The sequence below is a fragment of the Leptonychotes weddellii genome, chromosome 9 (genome assembly GCF_054177405.1).
Source record: "Leptonychotes weddellii isolate Sample4059 chromosome 9, ASM5417740v2, whole genome shotgun sequence".
NCBI lineage: Eukaryota > Metazoa > Chordata > Mammalia > Carnivora > Phocidae > Leptonychotes > Leptonychotes weddellii.
In genome coordinates, this window is record NC_138377.1 from 118,411,142 (window position 1) to 118,425,318 (window position 14,177).

General features: G+C 43.1%; 1 protein-coding gene across 17 annotated transcripts in view; it reads left to right on the forward strand.

Moving 5' to 3' along the window:
* AKAP13 (A-kinase anchoring protein 13) overlaps positions 1-14,177 on the forward strand; it is a 266,733-nt gene that overhangs the window by 137,758 nt on the left and 114,798 nt on the right. Inside the window, exon 1 of one of the 17 annotated variants that reach the window (XM_081831655.1) lies at positions 13,104-13,856. The exons of the other annotated variants lie outside the window; for them this stretch is intronic. Coding sequence (XP_081687781.1) covers positions 13,776-13,856 — 81 coding nt within the window. The 5' untranslated portion in view covers positions 13,104-13,775. Of the gene's footprint in view, positions 1-13,103; positions 13,857-14,177 lie in introns of those variants that run through there. 17 annotated transcript variants of the gene reach the window in all.

A 14,177-nucleotide genomic window follows, 5' to 3' on the forward strand; every position in this document is an offset into this window, starting at 1 on the left:
AATTGTCTGTAGTACTTCAGTGAACTTTACATAAAGTATATTTACTCAATCCACTTATTAATTTCTCTCCTTCAGGGCACTGACAATCTTAAGTAATTCCCTTTCTTTTAAAATCCTATTTCCTGGGGCGCCTGGGTGGCTCAGATGGTTAAGCGTCTGACTTCAGCTCAGGTCATGATCTCGGGGTCCTGGGATGGAGCCCCGCATCGGGCTCCCTCTGCCCTTCCCCCCCTGCTTGTGCGTACGCTCTCTCACTCTCTCAAATAAATAAATAAAATCTTTAAAAAATAAAATAAAATCCTATTTCTTATTTCCATAGCAAATATACTTGAAGCTTTTAAGTGTTGTTAACGAGGTTAAAAAACTAATTTAATAAGGGTGGCTGGAGTTGCAACTAAAAATCAGGTGGAGAAGAGGAAGCTCTTTTTTGATAACCCATTCATTTGAGTATTTATAATTGAACCAAGAACTCTTATCTATGTAGAGTTTGGATAATTGCCTTTGTAGTGAAACAAAAGAGCAAAACTTCTTCAGGTTCATTGGTGTGAGAATTGGAGAAGAGCCATTAGAATTCAGACCTTGGAAAACTGCACTTGTATGAAAGAAAGGCAGTAACAGTAAGCCATATTAACTGAAGCTGTGCTCTTTGGAAGACCACTAATGCCTGTTCTTACAGCATCCTCATAGGGCAGGCAGAAGAGATATTTTGTGATAGACTTACATGTGGCAAGTTGGAGGAACAGAGCAAAGGCCTCCTGACATGTCCTGCTTAGTGCTGGGAGCTCAGGGGAATAGCCTGATTCGTTAGATGTATTGTCCTTGACATAGCGAACATCTTGTCAGTGCGGTCTTCTGAGCCATTAAACCAGGCACTGAACACATACACGCACATCATTGAAGAAAGTACCAAATGCTTCCGAGGCATTTAGTCTTTAATAATTCACCATTTTGTACAGAATATGTTTTGTTTTGTTTTTTTAAGTTTCACTGGGAACAGTTTCCTTTTTTCAAGGTTTGTGTTAAAAACATCTATATTCTAAAAAGAGAAATCTGCGTATTTATTAGAAAGGTATCAGTCTGTTGTTAATTATGAACAAATAAAAATCAGTATGTATTTAGTCTGACAGATCTCCAGAATGGCCTTACAGAACCTACCTCAGTGGTAATTTATATTTCAAAAAGCCATTCAGGGTAGGCTGAGAAGTTCTTCTGCTTGCTGATTAATTTCTGGTATGTCCTATTTAGTGACAAGGTCCAGCTACTCATGCCATTTGTTTGCAGTGAGCAGAGCCGATGACTTTTCTCTAGTGTACATCTCCATGCCAGAAATCCATGGGTTATTCAGATGTATGAATAAAAGGAGCTTCTGCATCTAGATTGCCTGTAACAGTTTGATCTCCTGAGAAATGGGTTTACGTTGCCTGAAAGATCTTCTTCAGAGAGGTGGATACTTATTTATTCCTGTAGGAACCATTTGTTGATTGCTAAGGCCAGGAATCTATAGGAAATACAAGAAATAAGAGAGCTTGCTCCAAGGGACTTGGACAGCAGGTACCGGGATTCATGTGATAATCGATGGATGCTATCAGTAGGGTAGGAGTGCTAACGCGGTTCTGACAGAGTCAGCTTTTTAGTGGAAGCATCATGAATGTGATCACATAGGAAGCAGTTAAAGACTTGACTGGCTTTGAAGAGATGAGGAAGACCGTGAGGGCAGGATCAAGGACGCGGAGTCAGCCAGGTGTGAAGTCTAGTCTTAGCAGTGGTGGATGGTAAGCTGACTTGTGTGGCAGCAGTAGAAGAGTCTTACAAGAAGAGGTGAGGGAAACAAGCAGAGAAGCTGTCATCGTGCTGGGCTTTTCTCCCAAGTCACCTCTTAGGGCCAAACACTCCTCATCCCAGCGGGTCACTCTGGTATTTCAGCCTTCTGGGTAGGGATTGTTCAGGGGCACTGTAAATTCGGTCCAAATTAGGCACTTGGGGATTGGCCAGGAAAAATCTATAAATATCTGTCTTTTCTTATTCCTTTCCCTTTGCCTCAGATGAAGAGAGTTTTTCTTTTCTCCCCTCCCCCCACAAGGCTAAAAACTCTTCCGTCTGAGTTCCCAATTCTGTCTTGACCTTTTTAAGAACTGCTTCTCCGTAAAACAGCATTGAGAAATTCAGTAGTTTCTTTGGTCTTAGTGTCTGGGAGGCTACCAGCTTTCTCCACTTACCGGAGAAAAGAAGACTTTTCCCTCTCTCTGCTTCTTTTTCCCAGGATACAAGTATCTTCAGAGGGAACCTTAGCAATCTGATTCAAAGCAAAGGTGTTTGGGTCTTTAATTTCTAACCTGAGTCAGAATATATCAGTTGCTTGGTTTTGCCTTCCACACATCCTTGTAGGTTGCCTTCAATACCTTTCTTTCTTTCTCTCTTTCTCTTTCTTTCTTTCTTCCTCCTTTCCTTTCCTTTTTTCTTTTTCTTTCTTTCTTTCTTTCCTTCCTTTCCTTTACTTTCCTTCTTTTTCTTTCTTTCTTTCCTTTTCTTTCTTTCCTTCTTTCCTTTTCTTTCTTCCTTTCCTTTTCTTTTCTTTTGTTTTTCTTTCCTTTTCTTTCTTTCCTTTTTTTCTTTCTTTGTAAATAAGGCAAAAATGTATTTATGATAATAAAATATTACAGCAACTAACAGTACTCATGCCAAAGGCACTTACAACATACTTTACATGTATCAATTCATTTATTCCTCATAGCGACATTTTTCTTTGATGCTTTGTCCTGATGGGTTTTGCCCCCATTTTACAGGTGAGAAACCAAGGAACAGAAAGGTCATAAAGCGTGCCCGAGACAGTCTAGCTGCAGGGTTGCTCTTGACCGTCGTGTGGAGCGTCACTAGCCAGTCGGCCGCCCCTTCACTTCTGGCGTGTACTGTAGGGGACATCTCAGCCTGTGTGGATTTCAGTAAAGGGCCATTCCCCCACCCCCACCCCAAAACATATTTTTGTGCTAACATTTCGTCCGACACAAATTCTCACAATTTCATCTGAGGTAAACAGTTATGTTATCCTTCCTTGAAAATGTGCAAACGTCAAAATACCTGTTCTAGTTGAATAAAATTATCAAATACAAGCTCCAAATAGTAGTCTCTAAATGAGCAAAACCAGATTTATTCTTTTGGGAATGAGCAAATGGCAAAACTGACCTGGCAGTCGTGTTAGAAAGTAGGGGATTTTTTTTTTTTTTCCTTGAAGGATTTTTCTCTCTTCCCTTTGTTTTGTCTTTTGGACAGATGATAAAAAGAGCAAGTTATACATCTATATTTTTTTGGACGGCATGACTGTATGGTGGTGTGTGTGTGTGCCTGGAGGGATGAGGGAAGTCTTCCATGGGAAGTTGAATCACTTCTTGGCTTGTCTGACTGAGTGACTGTATTAGGGCTATTCTTTTTGCCGTGAAGTGAAAAATAAGAGTAAGTTGAGTAATTTCCTAAAGTAATACATTTGCATTTTATGTGGGATACAAAATTTTCCTAAGGGTATGGTTACTTTGAACATTAAGTTTTCATGTCTGACCAGGGCTTTTATCCTTTAAATCCGGAAACTCTTTTAGACTAACCACCTTCTCTGTATGTTAACACTGACAAAAACTTGTTCTCTTGTTGTTCAATAACTGAATCTGGTCAGCCATTGGAAAAGTCTGAGGATTAGGACTGTGGTACTAAATGAGTACATAATCAGTCATCCAGCCTTTGGGTGTCTGGTGCCCTTTTTAGCACTCCACAGGAGAAACTGAAGAAGTGCCTTTGGCCTTTGAGGAGCCCCCCATCTACTTAGAGTCAAAGTAAGCATCAAGGAATGGTGCAGGGCAGAATGCTGGAAAGTGAGTGCATCCGAGTTGAGGACTATCGAAGTTCAAAGGATAGAGTTTTAAGGTAGGTTAGAATAGGCAGAGAGATTCCCTAATTAGGAAAATGGGATTTAAAGGGTGGATTTTGGCTAAGGTGGAGTGATGAGGTAGAAAATTCTATAAGCCACAACTGTTCCTAAGGGCCAGGGGTGTTGAGGTAGGAAGAACCAAGTCCTGATTGTGGTCCTTAAGAGACCAGCTGGGTACCTATCTTGGGGAATAGTAGCGAATGAGACTGGATGAGACCATGGAGTGGTATGACATCCAGACGAGGGAGATTAGGCTTGATGAGGCCAAAGACACTTGTAGTGTCCTCCTGAATTACAGCACAAGCCATATGGCTTCTCTGCTCCAAAGCCCTTGCTGGCTCCCACTTGCCTCTGAATAGAGTCTGTACTTTTTGGCATGACATCATATGCTTTTATAATCTAGGTGGTTAATGCTTTCCCAGGCTAATGTTCTAGCACTCCCCTAAAGGATTTGACGCATGTGACTAGACAGTTTGGCTAGTCCTCCGTCATACCTGCTACTCATCAACATCTGTACCCCATTCACACTCTTTAAAGGCTACGCCCACCTTCATGGAATTTTTCTGCCTAATCAGTTCAGCCAGAGACCCTCATTCCTTTGGTGGAGTTCTGTATTTCATTTGTACTACCCATGTGGTCTCGTGTTTGTATTTCATGCTGTTGCCCCTTCCTTGAGGTCCCAGGAATGTCTCATCCATCTTTATAGCTCATAACACCTTGCAGAGCACCAGAACTAAAGCAGGCATTTAAATATTTGTTGAAGGGATAAATGAATTTTGTTAATACTCACTAGTTCACTACTAACTGGCCATGACATGCTAGTGATGACAAAATCCCATTAGGAAATTCTGGTCAGTAAATGTCAGTGTTGTTTCCCTTGATCTCATTGTCTTTGTTTTATAGAATGAGGTTTGTTCTTATTTCCATAGATGTTCATATGGAAAGGGAGTTTCTTACTTGTTGGCTCTTCTCTTCTTTTTCCATTTCCTTGCCAAAACACTATCCACCCTGCTTCCCTTCTCTAGCTGTTATGAAGCCCTTGTCCATATTCCTAACCAAGATAGCAGTGTGTGCACTCAAGTGTTCTGTTCTGGTCTCTATGACAGAATCTCTTGGAAAGAATTGAAAGTACGCAAAAGAACAGGCATACATGTTGTGTAAAACTCACTTTGTGTTAATGGTTCTTTTTCTCTGTTAATGCTTCATTTCTCAGAAAGTTTTTTACAATCTAAAATATTTATTACCAGGTTAGCAATCCTATAGGAACCATTATGGAAGGATTCACTAAGATGCTTTCTCTAATAGGAAAAATATCTTAAGAGGCAGCTAGGAAAAGTTGAGCATACAGACAGAGCCTAAATGTTTCCTTGTGAAATGGTAGAATATTTAAATCCAGCTCTCATCACTCTGCTACCTCAGAGCTGCCCCTACCAGTCCACAAAACGTTAGCAAAATCCAAATCTCTTACTTGCTTGACCTTTTTACAACACTTGACATTGTTTACTGTTCTATGAGATATTTCCTTCTTTTAGCGTCCCTGATGTCCCATCTGTGTGTTGATTCCCAAATCTGAATGTCCAATCCCAGCCATTCTCCTGGGCTCTAGACGCACACGCTCGCCTGCTTACCAGCGCTCTGCTTGGATGTCTCTGAGATCCTCGGATTCCCTGCGTCTAAAACCGACTGATCATCTGATCCCTTCCTGCCACCTCCTTGTGCTCCATTCCACTGTTTATCTGGTTGCCCAGGGCAGAATCCCAGTCAAACAACACTGCTTTCTCCCTCGCCCCTCCCACCCCCAGTGCCTGTCAAAGGTAAATACCTCCGGACCTCCCCTCCACTCTCATCCACCCCTCCACTCTCATCCACTGTCCGTTACAGCTTTGTGACCCCTCTCCCTGCCTCTCATCTTCTCCCTCCTGTCTATTCAGCATGCTCTAGAAAAATGGTATTTTTGAAGTGCAGAACTGATCGTGCCTTTCCCTAGCTAACAACCCTTCAGTGGCTTTTTCTTGTTGCAGTGGTTCAGACTTCTCAATATGAGTAGCGTGTTCATCAGGAGCTGGCCTTTTTCTGCTCGTCAGGCCTCGTCCTTTGCCACTTGCTCTTTCTTGCCTCTGGGCCTTCGCACTCGATCCTCTGCCAGAACCTCTCCCCAGAATGCCTCCGAAGCTCACCGTCCTGGGGCTCCCTGCAGTGCCGCGCACACTCCTCTCACCTAGTTAGTCCCTGCTCCTCTGTCGGGCCTCTGGTTAGTCGGCGTCGCCGCAGCAGGCCTGTGCTGGCCTGTGGAGCGTTTCCATCTCCAGGCAGATGTTCTCCAAGAGACGGAGTACCCTACTCCTCTGTTCAAACACTTCTGCCCACTATCGTAACTTCTTCATGCCTTGTTTGCTGCTGGACCTTCAGTGCCCAGCATGGGGGTTGAGTAAATGTCTGTCTGACCCGCTTCACTTCCTGAAAAGCTTGTTGAGGATTGTAGTATACGATCACAACAACATTATGAATTTTCCTTGTGAAATTTCTTGGTTGTTCAAGTTGCTACTGATACTAAATTTGCCATTTTTAGCATTCTGAGCATTCCATGTTTTTAAAATACTAATGTATCTTAAAGCCACATTCTTTGGAAAAATTTGAAAATTCTACTTAAAAATACAAAATATTTGGTATACTTAAATAGGTGCCATTTATCGTATGTCAATTATATCTCAATAAAGTTGCTTAAAAATCATTTAAGTGGTGGGGGTGCCTGGGTGGTGCAGTTGGTTAAGCATCTGACTCTTGATTTTGGTTCAGGTCGTGATCTCAGGGTTGTGAGATTGAGCCCCATGTTGCACTGCACACTCAGTCTGGAGTCTGCTTAGAGTTTCTCTCTCCCTCTCCCTCTGTCCCTCCCTCCCCCCCCCCCAAATAAGTAAATCTTTAAAAAAAAATCACTTAAGTGATAACTTAAAAAATATTTTTCAGAGTCTAGCTTACCATCTGAAATAGAGGTTATGACCAAAATTTAGTCTGAACCTTGTGGTTGTAAATGCATATACCAACTATTTGGGCAGGGGAAATAGCAGAAGTGTTATTTGAATGACTCTTTAATAGTATAGTTAGTGTGTTGAAGAATAAGAACATGTGGGGAGGGTGCATTTCCTTTTTACTCTTAATGCTTTGGGGGGAAAAAGAGGTGCTATTATAATTATTTTGCTCAACTAAAAGTTTGCAGTTGTAGGATTATGAAGTTGGTAAGATTTCTGCATGTGAGAAGTAGTTCTTACACCATTATGAGGGAAAAAATCAGATTAGGTTTTGTTTTTTGTCAGTGCTGTACTGTCTTATGTGATGTAGTCATAATGATCATGCTAAAAATAAATGTTGCCAGAACATTCAGAAATAACAGTGAATATGATTTATAGTTGATCAGATATGACTGTCTTTGGGATCTGGTTTCAAATATAGTGCATGAGCACACAGAGATGATTATCAAACCGTATGCTGCATGGGCGGTGTCTCAGTTCTTTTGATAGGGTCACTAGACGGGCTGAACAGGAGAATGCCAGCCATCTAGTGTGTATTAATTTCAGCAAGAAATGTTACAGATTGTTCCACATAGTAAAGAAGATGAAGAAATGGGACCGGAAGTTCAGTTGGCTTTATAGCTGATGGACTAGCCCTTTATCAGGAGTGCTGGTTGGTGCATCGCCGTCCTTCCAGGGGAGGCTTTGGGGTATCTCTGGGCCTCCATTGTTTTTTTGTTTGTTTGTTTTTAAAGATTTTATTTTATTTATTTGACAGATAGCACAAGTAGGCAGAGCGGCAGGTAGAGGGAGAGGGAGAAGCAGGCTCTCCGCTGAGCAGGGAGCCCGATGTGGGGCTTGATCCCAGGACCCTGGGATCGTGACCTGAGCTGAAGGCAGACACTTAACCGACTGAGCCACCCAGGCGCTCCTGGGCCTCCATTGTTAGCCTTGCTCTTCAGCTTTATTGATGACACAAGGTTTGGAGGGACAGCTGTTATTTCAGTGACAGAATCTAGATTCAAGATGCTGTTTTAGGCTAAAGTGATAATGAGAATATAGAAGGGAAAGATGTAAAGTGGGTTCTTACATAAAATCACAAGGTATGGAACGTTTATTAGAGTATGGAGAAGACCTATTTTGAGTCCAACAAAAAAGGGACAGGAAGTGAGCTTATTTCATCAGAGGCGTTTCATCCTTGTAATAGGGTGGTATTCCTGTTAAGACGGTCAGTTTGATCTTGATCACCCCAGGGTATGCGAGAGCCATCAGCCAGCCAGCAGTTGTGGGAACTGTGATCCAGGGGAGAAGCTCTGAGGAGGACGGTGAGTTGTGGTGGGTATCTTCAAATATTTAAAATGCTGCCTCAACATAATATTTGTCCCAAGGAGAAAAACTAGGATTAGTAGACCGGTTCATTCTGAGGAAGACCTAGCTCTCAGGCGTCAGTGTTCAGGCTAAAGTCTCTGTGTTGGATGTGTTCATTCTGATTTTTATAATGTATTACTAGAGTGAGAAGCTGTTAAAAAAAAAAAAAAGGAAATGTTCAGTATTAAAATGTTGACAAAGAAGTCGAGTCTGTTTAATGTGATGATACACTTTCTACCTGTACTTTCGAAAATTAGGAACGATTTGTCATTTTTATTGAAAAAAAATTTTTCAATCCTTTGGCATTTGTGTAAAATCAGATATGAAAATAATTGAAATGAGTAACAAATTCTAAGTTTTCTTTCCTCAAATTTTAACTTACATTTTCTCAACAGTAGTTTTCTTTCTTTAACTTTGGGGGATTACTCAAGGCAAGATAAGATGCGTAATGAAAGGAAAGAAGATTTACAGAATTGAGTTTGAGAGAGGCTCATGTTGTTAGCTGTATGACCTGACCTTACACAAGAGGTATTCTCAGTGCGCTTCTTGCTCAGCTGCAAAGTGGGTGCTAACATGCTAGCTTTTGAGGAGGAATCAATGAGATTGTGCATGTGGAAGCACCTGGCAAATAACAAGTACTCAGTACACGTTGTTGTTAATCAGTCCTGTCCCAGAAGCAGCCATCCTGTCACTACCTTGCTGTCCGAAATTACAATTCTGCCATCTCTCTTTCTCCCCACTCCTTTTATTTTACCAAGCTGTTGGCAGTTTTAGTAAAATTCAGCATTTGTGGACTTGTTCCTGTTGAGACCTGTTTCCCAGGAGGAGCAAAAGTTTGTGCAGAGACATTTTTAAGGCTTTTTGTTACTTTTCTTGTATTCTTCCATCTTAATTTCTTTTGCCATTGTTAGGTGTGGTCAAATAATTTGCTGCTACCAGCTAAATGGCCTTCAGGTTTCTTCTTGCGAAGGCAGTAAGGGGTTAAAGCAGACGAGCAGCTTTGCTACCACTCAGGCCAAATGAAAAAGAACTGCTGGTGGGCTGCCCGCCAGGCCTTCCTCTTCCGCCTTCTTCGCTGCCTTTTTCACCTTGGAACCTCCAAATCTGAAAGAGAAGTGCCTGGGGGCGAGGACAGTAGGCCTCCCTCTCCTGGATCAAACACCTCAGTTGAAATTAAAAAGGAAATCCCAAATGGAAATCGTGCTCTTGCAGCCATTGTAAAGAATTTCCTTCTTTCTCGTCTCAATTAATCAACCGTCATACATGAAGGAGTCTGTTATTCCAAGGAGACGAGAATTGCCCAAGTGGAGGTAAAGTGTTTTATCTGTATTCTAGTAAATTTTGCCACCAACAAACGGGTAACTCTGGGTGACTCACTATTTTTAAGTTAATGAAATCACAGATAAGTGAAAATTAACTGTGGTAGACCTTTCCTTCCTTCTGATTTCATGTGAAGAGTGGCGGAGGAAAACAGTGACGCAAGAATACACGTTTTCTACAGCCGATTTTGAGAGAATTTCTCAATTCCTTTTTCTTTCTCCTCTGCGTCTGCCCACATCCTATGAGCTATATGGCAGGTGATAAAGATTTTTTAGTCTCACGCTGACCATGTCCAGTCAAGAAGGAACTTCCCTCTCGTGCCCACCCCGTCATTTTTCAGTTCTGGAAACCTAGGTCCAGAGAGTCCAAGTCATCATCCCACATTGCTCAGTGAGACAGCGGCACACCTAGGAATAGAAAGAACCCTTGATTTTTCACCCTGGTACCTTGTGTTCCTGCAGAGACTGAATTGATCATTGGGAGGGGTCAGTTAGCCAGTGCCCATTCTCATGCTGCTGCTTTGTGTTCACTTTGGGGTTATAGGAAAAATATTTAGAAGTAGACCCCCCCCCACCCCGACCCACCCCCCTGCACCTCCCCACAGTGCTTACTGGCTTTTGGTGTTCTGTTTGGGTCTTAGCATCCCCACTAGATGGTGTCCTAATTCAGAAATTTGACTGTGGGGCCTTGAGACTGGGTTCTGCCCTAACTAAACAAAAGGAGCTGAATAGAGCTGACCCATAAGAATTGCTTAAATAATTTGGATAAGGTGTTAGATCTTGTAATTAAATAAATCAAGGGAAAATTTAATTTGTGAACAGAAATGCTGTAGTTGACTTAAAATGCATAAAATATTTTTCTACTTCATTTTCTGGAATCTTTAAGAACATACGTTGGGCCTGTGGTATGAACAGAGTAAAAGCACTGGTTGCTTCTGTTGAAGAATTTGGGACTCCTTTTGAGGATAGAGAGTGGGATGGAGGATACAGAAGGGAGATACGATTAATCTTGTAAATAACTACTGTGGTAAGAGTCAATAATAGACCTATTTTACTACAAGTTCCCAAAATTAAAGAAAAGGGAGAATTTTCTCAAAACAAAAATTCGTAGTTCTCGGCTCTGGTCTGGATATAAAATGATTGGTTGCTGTGTTTCAAACTCCTAACTGAATAACTGTTCAGTGGTTCCAGATGTTTTTGATAAAAACTTGGAATTGTCAGCTCAGCAGCCCAAGCACAGGACTGCGGATTCTGTCTTCTGTGGAAAGTGCTGAACAGATCCAGAGGGGAAAGCAAAACAGACGCTCCCTCCCCGCCCCGAGTATTTGTTCCCTACCCAAAGCGTTTATTCTGCAAGAAGGAACAGAATACGGAAGGACAATTCCAAATCTTTGTAGTAGGTTTATATGTGCAGAAGGAGTAGGAAACCTAGATTTCCAGCCTCTGGCACAAAGTCAGCAGATGGTCAGAAATAAAAAGGTTAGTCTGTAGGTCTCAAAACATTTCGGACAATTACATTATTTTGAAACCGGTTTCTCTTTACGTAAACGTCTTGAGGACAGAGACCTTGTTACTTGTTTGCCTTCACTGCAAGGCACAAAATATCTGTTAAAGCAATATAGATTATCTGCATTTAAGTCAGTAAGTACTTAGACGAGATTGGGAATAGGAAGGCTGTATGGTGACTAAAGCATCTCCGATCCCTTGAGAGATGCCTGGGAACCTTGGAAGCAGGAAACATTTGCTTCTAATTAAAACAGAGGGAGTGGCAGGAGGGATAAACCATGAGGAGGGCAGAGGGGAGCCAGCCTTGTGTTCATATGGAGAGGAGGGGGTTTCTAAATTACAGCCTGATGAAAGTTCCTACAGAAAAGCTGATAAAACCAGCCATTTCCCCGTACCCTAAAGCCTAAAGGGTCTTCCGATTTGTGCTCTGGACCACGGAGTCTCAAAGTATTTGTAAAGTCCTGGTCAGGTTCCCACCCTTTTGGGAAGTCTGAGCAAGAACTTTATTTACAACTTTTTAATCTCTCTCTAATCATCATGTTTCTACTGTTTTCCATCCTCACTCTAGTGAAAAGCAACATCTGTTTCACTGTTCGTGTTGGTAACATCACAGAGCCAGGGCTCACCGGGGGCATGCGGGGAGGGGGAGGCGGTCCACCTGCCTTGGATGACACAGGGAGGGGTGGGGATCCGGGCTCTGCGTTGGGCTCGGCTAGGGCTACAGTGTAGTAATAGGTGAGGAAAACGCTCGCTTTCTCATAGGGTTTGCTGCATTTCCCTCCTTTGGCTGGTTAGCAGTGTGAACGCCTGGACTGAGGAAATGGTGACTCATCAGATCTTCTACACCCCTTTTATAAAACTCCTGAGAAACCTTGTCACCAACTCTCTTTGCAATACTGACAGAAATTTAAGTACTAAATCTCTTTTCTTCCTCTCCCCTGTAGTATCTGAACCCCCTCGTTCACACTCTTCAGGTCTGGCTAAGGACTCCCCTAGCCCCTTGAGGAAAATGGTGGCAGCCTAATGCTCCTAGAAGGACAAGATCTTATTCTTTTCCTCTCTCCACTCTTTTCCCCTTTTTACTTCCTTCAGTTCCCCCCCACCCCATCACTTACGAACCAGGTTGAGAGGGTGTCTGAAGAGGATGAATTCTGGAGTAGGCCGCTCAGAGGCTGTGGCACAGGGCGGAGCTGGGGGGGGCGGGTCTCGGCAAGAATGAAGTGACAGAGCCACAAGGCTTAGCCAGTGTGCTTGAAAGCCCTGAACGGGGGGGAAGCAGTCCCAGTGTAGGTGACCCTCCTCACTCAGAAGTATTGACACATGCACCCATTCATTCTACTCCTTTTCTCTTTAATTGTCTGTAAAGCCCCTTCCTTCACTCACTCCCTTTCTCCCCACTCACCCCCTTCCCCCCACACACACAAAAAAACAAAAAGATGAACTCTTGATGATTTTTAAACCATATCAGGCACTTTTGTAGCCACTTCTGGATCCTAGAGACATAGCCCTGAAATACTTGGCTGACATTTTTCTCATATTAAATCATTGGTTTGCATTTGGCAGGGAGCTGCAGTGTGCGCCTTGGGTAGTTTCAATTTTCTGTACTTCGTGGAATGGATGAGTATGTTGTACTTGCTCATGATGTTTAGGATGACATCCTCCCCCCTTTATTATCATACTGCTCCAACATCAAAGCATTCGAGTTGCATCTTGCAATGCCTGACAGAGCCTTTTTCATAGGGGACAGTGAGGAGGAGGAGGAGGAGGAGGAGGAGGAAGTGGGTTGGAAAAGGAAGCCTTGTTTTTCTCTTCTCCGTCTGTGGATGAATCATGTTCCCACTGCAATTAGGTTTTCAAACCTCCAAGGCTGCTGGTGAGGAGCTCAAAGGGCAAGTAGTGACGTTCCTGAGGGGAAGGGGGGCTGGGGCAGGGAAGGGCCAGCGCCCAAGAAGGGAGGCGGGAGTAGAGCAGGAGGAGTGGTCTTTCTTTTCGCCTTTTCCTCTGCTGTCATTAGAGATTTTCAACTGAAATCAGAACCAAGCCCTCCTGCCTGGTGAGCAAGAGCCTGACTCCGAAGACTCGACTTTGAACAGAATCTCCAAGCTTCTGCTGGTTTTTGTTTTTGTTTTTTCTGTAAAGGAAAAATTTACCCTCCTTGCCTTTTTTGTTTTGTTTTGTTTTTGTAAGCAAGAACAGAATTTAATGAGAGAATGAGAATGTTTTCATGCCATCCCTTTGAAATAGAGTTGTCTTACCTTTTTCTGTCTTTTGCTTTTCCTGACAAAGTGCATACTGGATTTTTATTGCCTGCTTTGGGTTTTTCCCCCACGTGCGTCAGCCATTATGCTTAGCTGGTTCCTTCTTAATTTTTCTACTGCAGTTGTTGCCAGTGATGGAAATGCTGTGTGCTTCTCTTTCACTCAAGATCTGCATAAAGTATAGGATCAGGAGGCACTTACTGTTTATAGTATGAATTACAGTGCTCTCAACTTGCCAGAAAGCCTTCCATCCGTTCAAGGACTTGGATTCCACTTGGTTTCTTTTTAATCAGTTTTGGACCTTTTGAGGGTTTTATAGAGAGAGGAGTTAGGAGGGCAGTGATCTCCAGTTCAGCTTGAGAAATTTGGAACGGTGGACTTGGGGGGTGCCGTTGGGACAAAGATGTATGAACGGCACAAGAGACGGTACAGCTTGTGTGACATCTCCAAGGTGGACAGGACCGTGGATGTGGTGTTGCTGAAGGTAAGGGGCCGCACTTCACATGCCCCAAAGCTCGCAAGCTCCTTTCTCTCTTTGCATCCAGTAACTGGGCGCCTGGCTGCCCTGTACTGGGAGAAAGGCTGAGAAGATGTGTGAAAAGTCGGGAGCGGAGGGGTGCGGTTGGTGATTATAAGGTTCTTAAAAGAAGATCTGAACAGGGGTGCCTGGGTGGCTCAGTTGGTTAAGCGACTGCCTTCGGCTCAGGTCATGATCCTGGAGTCCCGGGATCGAGTCCCGCATCAGGCTCCCTGCTCAGCAGGGGGTCTGCTTCTCCCTCTTCCCTCTCGTGCTCTCTGTCTCTCA